Source organism: Haliaeetus albicilla, chromosome 28, assembly GCF_947461875.1.
Source record: "Haliaeetus albicilla chromosome 28, bHalAlb1.1, whole genome shotgun sequence".
NCBI classification, from domain to species: Eukaryota; Metazoa; Chordata; class Aves; order Accipitriformes; family Accipitridae; genus Haliaeetus; species Haliaeetus albicilla.
Window position 1 is genome coordinate 4926962 of NC_091510.1, and position 15484 is coordinate 4942445.

Below are 15484 nucleotides of genomic sequence, written 5' to 3' on the forward strand. Positions count from 1 at the left end.
GTGGTTTTGGATATTTAGTTTTCATGTGAAGATAAAATGACATAGTGACATGGGTGTAACAAAAATCTTTCATCTTAAAACATCCTCACAGAAGCATGAATTGGTCTTATTCCCCCAAATTAGGTATGTTTAAGTTTTGACATAACTAGCCATTTTAAAATGTAGCTTTAAAGTGCAGCCTTTAACAGGAAAAAAGACAAGCGAAGAAGGTTTTTTCAGTACTCCTGGAAGTAACGACAGATTGGGGAGAAGGCTGCATGACACCCCTAGGTGTTACAATGTGTTCATATAAGAAGTCTTAGATGTATAGAAGGATTATAAACTACATTGCAGCAATTATAATAATATCAGATGTCTGTGTAGTATCATCAGTATGTAGGCTGAACCAGAGAAGACTGAGTTGCTGCGTGGCAGAACATGGTAAGCAGTGGCAGTCTGGTTCTTCTCAGAAGTGTTACTGTCTTCTCTGCTTAATTCCAACATATGGCAAGAATAGCCCAGGATGTGTTCAAAATAAAAGGTGTTCTGTTGATGTAAAGTGACAGATCAGACATTTAAAAAAAAAATAATACTTAAAGTCATAGTGGTGAAAACTTTTCTACTTTTCTTAAAAAGAACGCAATTGTGAAAAGTGTTAGCCATAAGAAAACAAGAAATGGAAGTCCTTCATTGGCAGAATGGGTACCGTTCTGGCCATAAAGGTTTGGCCATGTTTCATCTCAGCTTTGCTCTTTAAGACCACCTCAAGGGCTGAAAGCGTAAAGTGGTTCTTATGGCATCCTTGGCTATTTTGCCAAGCTGGCCGAGGATACATACATTAATATTGGTTCCCAAAGTGAGCTGTCTTTAAAATGTTGAATTCATGGTGTAGGTGAAGAGAATAACAAAGATCATCTTAACGCTATATGAGCATCTTCAAATGCTGCCGGAGAGGGATGTGAAGAATAGTATAGCTCTACAATTGTCACCTAAATGTATTCATTGCTGTCCTTTTTTGTTTGTTTGTTTGGTTTGGGTTTTTTTGTTGGGTGTTTATGTCTTATGTCAGAATTGTGCCTGAAACTGGTGTCAAGAGATCTCAGATGAGTGCTCATTCTGAGCTACTCCTTCCATGTTTAGTTTTTCACTATAGTGACTCCTGCATAGTAAACACATTATGAAAACAGCTGCACTGCTGTGGAGCTAGGCATTTCTATGAATCTCTGCAGATTGTGATTTGTTTCAGTGTCTGATAGATCTTCATAAAATACAGGGCCTAGGCTTGACTGTTAACTTGAGTGCCCACAGAATTAAACAAGATGAGTAGATTAAATTATGTGTAAATTTAATAAAGCCAGGACTGTTTTTTTCCACTAAGCAAAGGCATTAAAAACACCGGAATACTTAAAAAAAAATTTGAGGAAGTGTGTCTACTAACAGCTTTTGTGACTGCTTATTTCCATCTTTCATCCATCCATTTTATTTTTTCTGCTTTCTAATGGAGACACTTAAATTTGAGGTAATTTTTTTTGAAAGCTTTTTATTCTTATAGTAGATTTCTGTTGTATCAAGATAATTTCAAGAGGTTAAACAGATACATTCCTGTTTGCTTATTGGTTCATTAATCATACAGACACATCAGCCAGACAATATCAGGAATGAATATTAATCCATGATGTATTTTCATGTTAAGAATGAAATGTAGGATGGGCTTATTGAATTGTGAATGAGAGAAAGGTATCTTTATGCATATAAATTACAATTCTAGTTTGAAAGGCTGCAGTGGTGTCCTCAGCAAGCTTTTGCATGTTTTCTGCATTATATTCTCTCAGTAGTGAAATATTCATCCACCGTTTTCTGAGAACATCCTGGAATGTTTGTCTGCCAAAGACAGTTCTCAGGATGTGTTTTAGCTAATAGCTCTGTAAAGCACAGCATTACAGAAAGTCAGAATTAATAACTATATGTAGTCATGTAATGTGTTCATATGTTCTCTTTGGTCTTCCTTTTTCTGTAGGAAGGTTGTAAATAGTATGTTCATTGTCTACTACTTCTGCTCTGCTTTGGTTCATTCTTGAATTCAGTATTTATACATTTCTGCTGAAATCTGTGGCTATGAGAACAATAGGAAAGAAAACTTCTTTAAAAAGGTCACTATTATATAGTGTATTCAAAGTGAGTGCATTCATACACGGCATGCTTTAGGGCAGCCATTGTTACCCATCTAAAGTGCTTTTCTTGTTTGCTTCCATTACTGTATTCAAATACCGTGCAGTCATTGATATGTTCTGTTTTGTACCAATCCTGTTTAATGGGGTAGTATTGTTCCCCTGATTATGCTGACCAGCAGGGCTGATGTGCCCAAAAGTCACACACCAAGTTTGCATTGGATGCCAGACTCACTTCTAGTGCCTTTTCCAGTACATTTTCCTTACCAGGGAGGCAAAGATTTTGGCCATGTAACTGCAATGGCTTGGGAGGGTTTCACCTTGAGCTAGAACTGTGATAACAATTAACGGATAATCTGTTGTGATTTTCATCAGTTGTGGGCTCAACCTGGCATTCTCTATTGGTCTGGGGCCAATTTTTGTCTTCTGAAGTAGGACATGAATGAATCTCAACTGGGAAATTATGCTCAGTGGTAGCTGATGGTGCTCTGAGATTAGTTTGCAGGTGATTTTTTTCTTCAGCTGTTTATCTGTATGCAAGATGCTTTTTATTTTACTACCAGACATCTTGCTTTTGTTGGGTTATGCATGCAGAGCGTTGTTTTAAATGTGGATTTTTTTGTTTGTCTGTTCAGGCTACCATTAACCAGTTAAGAGCTGAGCTTGCCAAAGGACCTCAGGAGGTAGCTGTGTATGTTCAGGAGCTGCAAAAACTTCAAAGTTCAGTCAAAGAGCTGGAACAAAAAAACCAGGTGAGAATGCTGTTGTTTCCTATGCTTATCAGCTCACATTGAAATGGGAACATGTCACACATTGCCTTGGGAAGCACTGAAGACTGTAACAAAACACTTCTTGGTGTTGCAGAAGTTGAGAATTCCTTTGCCGTTTTGCTTAACACGAGGAATATCATAATGTACAAGCAAACGCTGTATTTTAACGATCATCAGTATGTTACAACTGAAATCCTATGGGTTGTTATGATTGCAGATTTCTAATTGCTGCAGTTTATGCTTACCTATTATTAAGCAGTATTGCCATCTCACACATTAAAAGAAAAAAGAGCCTTTGAAATATTACGATGTTTGCCTAAAAATCATAATTCAGAAGACATATTGAGCTCTCTTCATTGGTTTTCCCATTTCTTAGCTTTTAGATTGTACTCCTTTCATATTTTCTGGCCATTTATCAGTCATGCATGGTAGAAAATGGAAATAAATTCCAGAAGCTTCTCAACTTATAAGTATTCCTTGAGAGCTTTCATCAAAGCGCTTTGACCTTGCTGTATTTTGTATTTGCATTAAGAAAGCATATGTTGTGGGGTAATAAATGGAGGTAAGGGAGGAAAGGAGGCAAAGAGAAAGATGCATACTGCTTTTTGTTGCGTGTATATATAAGACTGTATCTGAACTGTACACATTACATATATGTATTTACCTGCAACCTTGTCAATCTTGGAAAATAGGAAAGGGCAAAGACCAAACAGTGTGTATTTAATATAATCAGTATTGGAACTGGTGCTGTTTAATATCTTTGTTGGCGACATGGACAGTGGGATTAAGTGCACCCTCAGCAAGTTTGCTGATGCCACCAAGCTGTGTGGTGCGGTCGACACGCTGGAGGGAAGAGATGCCATCCAGAGGGACCTGGACAGGCTTGAGAGGTGGGCCCATGTGAACCTCGTGAAGTTCAACAAGGCCAAGTGCAAGGTCCTGCACATGGGTCGGGGCAATCCCAAGCACAAATACAGGCTGGGCGATGAGTGGATTGAGAGCAGCCCTGCGGAGATAGACTTGGGGATGTTGGTTGATGAGAAGCTCAATGTGAGCCAGCAATGTGCACTGACAGCCCAGAAAGCCAACCGTATCCTGGGCTGCATCAAAAGGAGCGTGACCAGCAGGTCAAGGGAGGGGATTCTGCCACTCTGCTCCGTTCTGGTGAGACCCCACCTGCAGTACTGTGTCCAGATCTGGGGTCCCCAACATAAGAAGGACATGGACCTGTTGGAATGAGTCTGGAGGTGGTCCATGAAGATGATCAGAGGGCTGGAGCACCTCTCCTATGAAGACAGGCTGTGCAAGTTGGAGTTGTTCAGCCTGGAGAAGAGAAGGCTTCGGGGAGACCTTGTAGCAGCCTTTCAGTACTGAAAGGGGGCCTACAGGAAAGATGGAGAAAGACTTCTTACCAGGGTCTGTAGTGACAGGATGAGGGGCAATGGTTTGAAACTGCAAGAAGGTAGATTTAAATTAGATATAAGAAGAAATTCTTTACAATATGGGTGGTGAGACACTGGAACAGTTTGCCCGGAGAAGTTGTGGCTGCCCCATCCCTGGCAGTGTCCAAGGCCAGGTTGGATGGGGCTTTGAGCAACCTGATCTAGTGGAAGGTGTCCCTGCTCATGGCGGGGGGGTTGGAACTAGATGGTCTTTAAGGTCCCTTCCAACACAAACCATTCTGTGATGATAATCTAATATTAAAGCAGCATTTGCAAAGAATATAAGAAGGTGCAATTAAAATTTGGTAAATTAAACTTGTCTTTAGTAGCATGACTCTTGGTTTGGCTCATTCAATCAGGTGCAGAACTGAGGTGGCAAGAATTGTCAAGCCGTACTTTTCCGCAGACCAGCAATGCTGAATCAAGCTTCTGGCAAAATTATTTCTATACAATAGAGAGCTCTTGCCTGAATATATTGCTATCCCATTAACAATGTGGAGTGAAACAGATCGATGCATAAGATAACCATACTTCAAGAGAGTGTCCTCTGCTGTGTCAGGTTAATGCCAAATACCACCTGAGGAATAGGAAGAAGTGGCAGCGAGCTACTTTTCCTCTTTCAGTTTCAGTGACTTAAAGCAGTTTACAGCCACCTCTTTATGCAGCTTTTTGGAAAAGCGATATGCATAAGAATGGTATGCTAGCCAAGGAATCTTGGCCCTGGAGGACTTGGACCTAGAATTGGAAAAGGTTGGACTAGCTTCCCAAATAACAGAAATTGCTCCCACTTCAAACAGTTTGCTGTCCTTGATGAAGCTGTCAGGGAAGAGGGAGGAGCCATTAATGCAGGATAGAATATATTGCATTTTGATATGTACATCCATTTATAATTCCATTGCAAAGTGGGAAGATATTTCTGTGCATTGACGCAGAGTTTTTCAAGCTTATGTACAACCTCAAGCAAGCAAGCTGTTTCTTACATTTTCAGGAGCTATACTGAGAAGAGCAGATGACAAGCAGATAAGATCAGTTCTCTGAGACCAGCAGGAACTGCCTTTCCTTCGTTTATAAAACACTGTAATTACGGGGATTGGCTTGCCTTGCAGAGGCCAGTAATGTCCTGTAGCCCAGGAGAGACCTAGTGTGTAAAACCAGCGTATTCCCTGAAGTATAAGACTTGCTGTAATTCTAAACCCATTGCATGTGGGTTTTTTTGTGATCCATTATCTACAGGGAAAGATGCTTAGTTTCTAACCTTCTACTGACATAACTATTCTGAAATTTGATCAGTGACCACAGAGTTCGTTCTTTAATGCCTGGCCACTGTCACTGCTGACGTGTATTCCATGTATTTTTCCAAGGAGCAGTTATAAAAGAAGGGATCAGTGTGGCGTTCCCCCTTGTACCTTGTGAGCTTTGAAGGCTCAGGGCTCTTTGTTGAGTCCTGTAACATACTCTCATTTCCTCTTTCTTTTGTGTGGAAATCAAGGCTTGGGGAAGAGAGGTGGCTCGTGTGTGCCCACATACCCCTTGATATATCTGGGATGCAGCTGGGACATGCATCCAAGTAGGAAACACCGCTGAGTCCGCTGATGTAACCTAAACGACCATAGCTTGGCAGCTCCGTGGCCCTGAGTCTGTCACAGGCTTCAGTCGCGCACGGAGGTAGCGGGCTGTGGGGCAAACCCAGCTCTTCTCCTGTCAAAGCAGCAGTAGCTGTTTGCGGCTCTGGCTGTTCATGACTGCAGAGGGTGTTCGGCTGCCAGGGGCAGCGGCTTTAAACACTGGTATTCATCGCTGTATTGATCGTCAGACCGGGGAGGAAGAGAGGAGAGCAGTGCACGATGTGGAGCAGCATCTCCAGCTGTGTGTACCTGCTGCTCTTGGCTGTCCTTTGGATCGCTTGTAAGGTGATGGGTAAGACGCTTTGCTTCTTTTCATTTTACGTAGCATTCCTGAAAGCTTCCCAGAGTCTCAGTCTGCTTCAAGACAACACTGACTGTTTCTCTTCCCCCTCACCTCCTTGAAAATTTAAGTTAGTGCCCTGCACTGTCTCTTCATAAAGTAACTCACAGCAGTTCTACGTGACGTGTGGATCTTGTTATGAAATAATAGTGAGATTAATACCTTAGCTCTAAAGAAGATAAAGAAGGTTCTGTGGTGTGGTGTTATTTCAGGAACACTATTCAGTTCAAGTATTAATGATCCTGTCTGGTCATTAATGAAAAGAGAATTGCAACTTTATTTTATGTTCTGAGGGTGAAATATATTCTAAAAGCAGTGGGAGCCTTGCCACTGACTTCAGGAGGGTTAAGAGGGCACCTGGCCTCAGTATGTTCCTCATGTGCTCTGTTCCTGCATTTTATATATGCATATATAAAAATTTCTGCATAACTGTAACAGCAACAAGTTGTTTTATTTTTCAAGGAATGTTTCAAAATATACTACTGCAGGGCTAGAATTCAATAGCCAGACTTTAATCTTGACCCATAATTTTTGGCTAAGTTGTATGCTTTAGAAAGCATGTACTTTTTTTCAGTGGACACATAGGGTATTAACTATATTTGTTCTCACATGGGTTGTTGGACTGCTGGAGTTGTCATTTGCAAGATTGCTTGTTTTCTAACCTCTCTTTTTGTTATAGAGTCTTCTGTTTATTTTGTCACAATTGTAAAATGAAAGTGTCTGTATATAGTTTATAACTACCAATATAGTCATCATTTGTTAAAATCTGTAAAGAATGAAACTGTTCAACTTATTTGAATAATTTTACAGCTTTTTCTTCTGGCAAAACAGGTTTCTTCCCTGGATACCGTGCAGAAGTGCACTTTTAAGATGCCCAGCATAGCTAGAATTACGGCACTATCTATCTTCTCTTTGGAAGAGAGTTCCAAAGTTTCAGAACTGTCTGAAATTTTGATACATAAAACTGACCTCAATGTTGGCATTATTTCAGGCTGACATGCTAGAAGTGTCCTTTATTTTTCTGTATTTAATTGAAAGGGTCACTAGAGAATATAGTAGTCACTAAAACTGCAGGAAGAACACAGGCATTTAAAAGATGTGTGTAGTAACGCTCCACTGAGAGAGATATCAGTAAGATGCTGCAATAAATGGAACCTGCTGGTACATTTCAGGAAGATGGAATGAATTACCTGGGTTGGATGATGACCAGGGCCTCCCTGCAACTGTATTTCTGTGCTTCAAAAAGTGCCACTGGAAAATTGAAATGGTTCTCATGGCTTCTTTGAGATCTCTGAAATTCTAGTTACTGCCCCAGCTAAGCTTGGGGAAACCCCCAAACTTTCTGGAATTATATCTTGTCCATGAAGATATTTATTTCTATCTGAATATAGTTTTGATTAATTCATGAAATTTGATAAAAAGAATTATGTAATAGCTGAAAATTATCTGTAAATTTTTTTTTCCCAGTATTTGTCTCAGCATGTAAATTCAATAGTATGACCTTAGACCCTGCAGTATTTACTGTTATTATTGTGGCAATTAAAATCTGGCGCTCAGTGATGTTCATGTCTTTCTTTTAGGGAATCCTGATTTTTAGTGTTTTCAAACTCAAAGCAACCATCCTCTTTGAGCTGATTTGTATGCAAGGAAATTAGATGGTATGAATGAAAATGTAAAAACATCATCTTCTAAAATGAAGGTTAAATCATGAGTGTTTCATTCTGTCATTTATCAACATCACAGATTTTCTTAGTTTTAATAGATTCTCTTCCATAATTTGGATAGCAGATCATGCTGTTAAGTGTAGTGACAGGGCAAAATTAGGATACTTCTAAAAATGACCAGCATGATGACTGCACAGTGTTACACAGGAATTAAACCACAAATGTTGTTGCTTAGGAAGTTGTGTGATACTTGAAAAGTTTTTCTGTATACTAATAAGTCAAATTAGTATTTCAGCTTTTCCCCAAGCAAATGCAGTTGTAATAACCTAGAATTTGAACGTTCAGGGAAAGCAAATTAGTCTTCAGGATAGAGAAATAGTTTATGTGGTGTTCTTAGAGGAAGTAGATTTATGTGAGAATATGAAAAATAGTATTTCCAGTTGAAACTGTGTGCTGTATGGGCTCCAGAATTAACTTGTGTAATAAGAAATAGAGGTCAATATTTTCTTTAATAATGTTTTTGAGCAAGTTCTTCACTGTTCAGCATGAACACTTGAGAAGAAATTTGTATAATGCATTAAAAAGCTGTAAGCAGAATTGCACTTGAATTGCTGTGTAACTCTCTTCATAGAGTCTGACTGAGAAGCTGCTGAAGAAGGAACAGGACTACACCCAGCTAGAAGAAAAACACAATGAAGTATCTGTGAGTAAGAAGAACGTGCAGGCAAGCTTTCACCAGAAAGACCTGGACTGCCAACAGCTTCAGGCAAAGCTGTCTGCATCTGAAGCCTCGATACAGAGATTACAGACAGAGCTAGGTGAGAAGGGGGAGGCAAGCCAGAAACTTAAAGAAGAGTTGTCCGAAGTAGAGACAAAGTACCAGCATCTCAAGGCAGAATGTAAACAGCTCCAGCAGCAGAGGGAGGAAAAAGAGCAGCATGGCCTGCAACTCCAAAGTGAGCTCAGTCAGGTAAGGTTCCTTAAGCCTTCTAGACCATCCTACCATCCCATTAGGGTTTTTTAACTGTGTATGCATGTTTTTCATGCACATGCATCTGCATTTCCTTAAGCTAGCTGGTATTTGAATAAATATAAAGCATTCATCCTAACACTGCAGAGAATGAAGTACAATCACCTCTTCCCCTTAGAGAAGTAAGGAAAAGAACAGGCAGAAAGAAGAAGCTGTGATAAGAGTGCAGAAATCCTTTGGTATTTGTCTGAATCTTTTTAGTAGGTCCAACCTCTTGTCAGGGACAAATGAGGATAGTTGTAGATCCTGTGTCACAATCAAACTTAGCAAGATCTACAGTTATAACCACCTTTCTATGTTTTTATTTCTGGGAAGGCTAATGTAAAATCTGTCTATCTGTAGTATAATTCCCCTTTCTCTGAAAGGGGAAAAGCTTACTAATTCTATTCTGTCTGGAACTTCTTAAAACTATCTTTATAATTTCAGGTTTGAAGATTAAGGCTGAATGAGCATGAACTTTGTAGCTTATTTCTCATGTTCTGATATGACTTTTTTTTGTATGTGAAGAAAAAAGGTTTTAGCTGATCTGAGGCAGGTTTTTTGTCTACTCTTTTCCTCTTACAGTGTTAAATGAACTCTTCTTTCATCCTGCAGTTTTTCCCCTCCCCTTTTTTTGTTGATGCATTCCCTGAAATAAGGGAAGTATTGTCAAATGACAGGGCAACCCGGAATATTGAGTTTCCATGACAAATATGGTAATAGACTAATCCTAAGAAGTCAGCAAGGTTATTTATTCTGGTTCAGTAAGGTAGCTGAAGTTATAATGAATTCAGGTTATGAGAAAAACAAATTCAGGTAGAGTATCGGAAGTAGTTTCACTTCTAGTAGTGATTTTACTCCTCTATAAGAAGTTTCGGAAAAGCGAGTCTTCGTTTTACATTAGAACGGAACAATGCTTGATTTGCTTTAAAATTGAACAGTGAATACAGTAGGGAATACTTAGTGTGAAAAGCAGGGTCATGTGAAGTCTTAATATTGCTTCCTTTTGTGTCTCTCCACAAAGACCTTCCCTTTATATTGCTAATAGCTATGAGAACACACAGAGCATACGTCCCCCCACCATTTACGTGTTGTTCTGCTGAGTCCAATGAGTTACGGAAGCAGGACTTCCATATAACATTGAGCATACTGAAATTTGAGGCTGGTTGAACTCCGTTTTATCTAGTGTCTTGGGGAGTAGTGTGTTAGACTGGATAAATATTTGTACATCAGGAATCATGTTCAGTCCTAAGATGGAAAAAATAATCTTTTATTTTTTTGTTAGTGTGACATACTTCATTTTAATCTCTCGCTAAAGCTTTATCATTTTGAAGTGAGCGTTTCTCAATTTTCAACCCTTTGTCAAGTCTGAAATAGATTAAGTTGCAGGCTGTGCGTGTATAGTTTATCTTGGAAGAACTGTGGCTTGGCAAAACTCCATTTATGTATGTATTACATCCCCAGAATGACTTTCCTTCTCCCATCAGTCTTCTGTCAGGGGTAGGGGAGATAATTATGTTAGTTATCTGCTTAGGAATCCTCACTTGGTAAAACTGCCTCAGTCTGCCTAGGCAACATCTATGCAAGTTCAGAAGCACAGCCAAGAGGTTGAGCTGAATTCCGGCTTCAGCCTGAGGAAGGATTTTTGGGTGGGAAAATAAAGGAGGAGGAAGGTGAATAAAGCATTGAAGAATGAATTCCTATGAAAGGAAATGGAGGCATTGCACATTCTCTGGTGATACCATTGGGAAGGAAGACAGTCTAAGCAAGAAAACCTGAACAAGCTGCTGGATCTCAGGATGTGTTTTAGAATTGTATTGTAAAAGAACAGTGGAGGAAAAAAAGCCCTTCATACATGGTATAAAATAAAATTAAAGCCAAGCAAAAACTTCTCTTCCTCTCTCTCCCTTCAAACAAGAGTTTGGTTACTACTGTGAAAAGACTAAATTTCTTTTATTTGTTCACTTAATACCTTAAGGGATTTATCTTTTTATGCATGTAGTCCAATAGTTTATATTGACACAATGAATGCTGCTTATGAAGGAATATGTATAGCTGTTTAGTCAAACCACATTTTCAAAGAATCCTTGCCATCTTATCAAAATTCATTTGAAGAGATGCATGTCTCGTTGAGTTTGTATATTTTAGAATTTGGGTGATGTCAAGAAAGCGATCTTCACAATGGAAGGAAACTTCAATGATAATGTTGGTTCCAGCACAACAATAGGAAGTGGGTAACACAAGAAAATATGGGCTGCTTCAGTCTTGAAGAAATGTTAATTGCTAATAAATACTGTTGTTGTTGAGAAAATTTGAATCTACTTGATTGTCTTGAAAGTCTAGATATTTGTTATGATTTTTGTATTCTGTAACATAGGTTAATTTTGGATTTTATGGTTCTGTTTACTTAAAGTCAGTCTTAAAGTCCTTCAGAAATACTTAACTGTGCCTGTAATAGCAGTGACTTTTGTAAAATGTTGTTTGCTGATTTCCCCCTTTCTAAATATTCTCTCTGAGTATCAACATAACCATGAGCAGTCATAATAGTTATCTTGTTGCACCCTTTCTTCATTAGGTTTCTTCCTCCAGCTCTTGTTCGTATTTTTAGTGAGGAGGAAGTATTAATAATTTAGTGATTCCTGTGGAAAAAGACAAATGTTCTTGATCACTGGAGGAGAGATTATGGTCTCTTTCCTCACCCTGTCCTCCCTCTTCTCTTATGTGTCTCTGAACTGTGCAGTCACAGTTAGCAATCAGCATCTTGGCCACGTGCTGAACAGCTTTTCCTTCACAGTTTTTGTGGTTGTGGACATATAAACAAATAATTTAACTTGGTTTCCTAAGAAAATAAGGCATAGACACATTTGTTTCCCCTGTCTCCATCCTCTGTAACTTTTGCATTGGTTGATAACTTCAGACGAATTTTGACAGATAGCCCAAAGGTCTTCAGTGTTAGGTTCTTCAGTTTTAATTTCTTGTGGAAACAGGCAGCTGGGTAAAGGAGAGAGACTTATGTTCATGCCTCACCCCCTCAATGGCTGGGGGCAAGATTTGGTGTTATAAAACCCACTCTTCCTTTTTCTGTCCTGCTAGGCAGCCAGCTGGTCAACAAGCGGTAGCTTGCAGCGAGCAGCAAAGTTGTGCTGCCTTTTGCCTACGTATTAGGAATTTGAGGAAAGCACGAGTAAGGTTTAGGGATATTGAAGGGAGGACCTGGAGTTAAAAGGTGGGTGGTTCAAGGGTCTTGGACATAAATTCATAGGGAAGCAACCTTCATTCATCCTGATAGCTGTAGAAAGTTCTTGCTGTGCCGCAAGGCCTGATCCATCCTCTGTTTTTGCCTTGAGTTGAAAGTTCATTTGTGTGTCCGTGAATGTGTTCATGTAGAAGCAGGTAGGAGGTAACCCAGGACCTTTAGTGACAGTTTCAAATAGAAGAAGAGCTGATTTTATAGAGAGCGCTTTTTGTAACAGTGAATAGCACTTTGAAGATGGTGCAGTACTGCTTCTGATGACTGAAAAAATGATGAGGCAGGCTTACGTCCAGCTGGAAGAGCGCAGGTCCCTACTTACTCTCTGCTCCTAGGAGGTGCTGGACTATAAGCCATGGAAGTTACTGCGTACCCTACATTGAAGGTTCATCTGTCTCTTCTCCGCAGAGATAACAATGCCGCTGACGCAGCCAGGTCAAGCTAAGAATTATGCTCTTACTAGTCTAGCAATGTAAATATTGTGGGAGCCAGCGGAGCAGGTAAAGGCATGGTGCTTCAGCCACTGGATCTGCAGGAGTGAGGGCGTGCGCTGTGCAAGATGAGGTTGCTCTAAGCATCACTGTTTTACGTGATAGTCCTTATGCCGTTGAAGGATTGCCCTCTTTGTGTTTCTGGTAAATCTCTGTAACTCATATTGAAGGGCTTCTGTAGATAAATGAGGATGTTTCTGAGTCCATCCAACCTACTTTTTTGAGTGTTTGTTATGCTTGTGCAGTTGATGCTGTTCTTTAACATAATTTGTTTTTCTGAGGTGTATGATGTACATACGTGACTTCAGGAGCTCATGTAGTTGTTTTACTCTGGGTTATGAAAACTTAAGGTAAACACTGCACAAAGTGAGTCTAAAATACAGCGCTGTTGGCTAAAGAATGACTAAAAAAAAGACTTTTTTTTTTTTTTCCAGTTGCACAGTAAACTTCTCGAAACAGAGCGCCAGCTAGGGGAAGTGCATGGGCGGCTCAAGGAGCAGAGGCAGCTCTCTAGCGAGAAACTGATGGACAAAGAGCAGCAGGTCGCTGATCTGCAATTAAAACTTTCTCGTGCTGAAGAGCAGGTAGGGGCTTTTATGCAGACTCTAGTTTGTTCTGGTTCTGATAGTAGCCTGTATATATACTTGTGGTGATGTTGCAGTTTATAAAGTTTGTCCTTACGGGAATTTCATTTGACTAATACTGTTAAAGTCTTACAGTAAAATTGTCAAAATCTGCCTAAATGCCACTTGCATTATAGATTTTTGTAAGGCTAAATGCTCATCGGATGCATGCATGTTCATGGTGCTTTACAGATGAACAGAAGATGTCCATATTGCGCTTACAAGCTTTGTCTAAGGATCTTAAGAAAAAAAGACTTAGATGCACCTTAGCCTATATGGGTAAAGTTTTGTGTGTAGATATTTTTGTAAGATAAAGCCCTACATGAAGAAAAAGTAAACATGGCACAGCAGGTCATTGATAGTTAAGAACCTGAGTGGGGTGGATGGGCAGAAAACACTTGTTTTAATAATTTTTGTTTGTTTTAATGAGCATCTTGTATATGTTGCTGATTTTCTGCTGCCTGTATGGGGATTGGCCAAATATGTAAGTGGTACGTTGTCAAAGCTTTAAAGCTTTTCTGTAGCTAATTTGCAAAGCCTTGACCAGTATAGAAGCGGAGAGACTGCTAAACTGAAGATGCTACTAAAACTGCTAATAATAGTAATAATAATGTTGTTTTACAGGTACCTATATTATCAGTCATGTTACACCTTAACAACTGTTGGAAAAAACTTACTAAAAATCTCTGGTGTTTTAGATTTTTGAGAGCTAAAATACATATATGTCTGATAGTTGTTTCATAGTTCTTGCTTGTGAAATAGAATCTCACCTATTAATAGTAATGAATGCTTTGGTTAGATTTTGATTTTTTAACTAGCATTACACACTTTTATTTTTATACCAGTTTTCAAATATTAATGTTTAGACTAAAATCTTTTAGCATCAGAATGAACATGGAGCACTATTGGCATACTGACTGGTGCTTGTTCACTCATTAGTCTGGTTTGTTTGTTTGTTTTCTGGTTTTGTTTTTTTTCAGCTAAAGGAAAAAGCAGCAAATTCAACAGAACTGCAACATCAATTAGACAAGGCAAAACAGCAGCACCAGGAACAGCAGACACTTCAGCAAAATACTACAGCAAAACTACGAGAAGCCCAGGTAACATAGTTATGTGTCCTAATATGAAAGTGTATTTCAGATTTCATTATTTTAAATATGTTTTCTCTGTAAAAGTGACTTGCATGACTTACACTAGTTTCAGTAAAGTAACTTGTAAATCTAGAACAGAATATACAGAAGATGTTTAATAAATTTATCCAACATTTTATGCATTAGGAATAACTTCTAAGGTCCTTATAATTAAGGAAGCTGTTATGCGATTTTCTAGAATGATTTGGAGCAAGTACTACGACAAATTGGAGATAAGGACCAAAAAATTCAAAATCTTGAGGCTTTGCTTCAAAAAAGCAAGGAAAACATCTCTCTGCTGGAAAAAGAAAGAGAGGACTTATATGCAAAAATTCAAGCTGGTGAAGGAGAAACTGCAGTTCTTAACCAGCTGCAAGAGAAAAACCATGCATTGCAAATACAGGTAAGAACTCAGAGATTTGTTTCCTTTCTTTCATTCTAATTATTGAATCTTGTTTCCATTTTTTCTATCATCAGATATGACACTAATCTTTTCTGTAGTTTGCTGTTTCTTTGATACTTACTGTAAAGATCTTATTGTAAATTTCACAGGACTTGCCTTTTGGTGTCTTCCTTGCTATCAGCATAGGGGAAAGAATTCCTAGATGTTTCCTATGTACATATGTGTCCTGTTTTCAGCTGGGATAGAGTTAATTTTCTTTCTAGTAGGTGGTATATTGTTGTGTTTTGGGTTCAGTATGAGAAGAATGTTGATAACACACTGATGTTTTCAGTTTTGGCTGAGTAGTGTTTATACCAAGTCAAGGATTTTTCAGCTTCTCATGCCCAGCCAGTGAGAACACTGGAGGGGCACAAGAAGTTGGGAGGGGACACAGCCAGGAGAGCTGACCCAAACTGGCCAAAGGGGTATTACATACCATGGGACATCATGTCCAGTATATAAACTGGGGGGCAGTTGGCCTGCGGGCTGGATCGTTGCTCAGGAACTAACTGGTCATCAGTCGGTGAGTGGTGAGCAATGTCACTGTGCAT

At 39.2% G+C, this 15484-nt stretch overlaps 1 protein-coding gene across 5 annotated transcripts in view; it reads left to right on the top strand.

Moving 5' to 3' along the window:
• EEA1 (early endosome antigen 1) overlaps positions 1-15484 on the top strand; it is a 78141-nt gene that overhangs the window by 32781 nt on the left and 29876 nt on the right. For all 5 annotated transcript variants that reach the window (XM_069773346.1, XM_069773345.1, XM_069773348.1 and 2 more), the window contains 5 exons: positions 2783-2899; positions 8620-8958; positions 13173-13322; positions 14342-14461; positions 14691-14894. In XM_069773346.1, coding sequence (XP_069629447.1) covers positions 2783-2899; positions 8620-8958; positions 13173-13322; positions 14342-14461; positions 14691-14894 — 930 coding nt within the window. The remainder of the gene's footprint in view (positions 1-2782; positions 2900-8619; positions 8959-13172; positions 13323-14341; positions 14462-14690; positions 14895-15484) is intronic.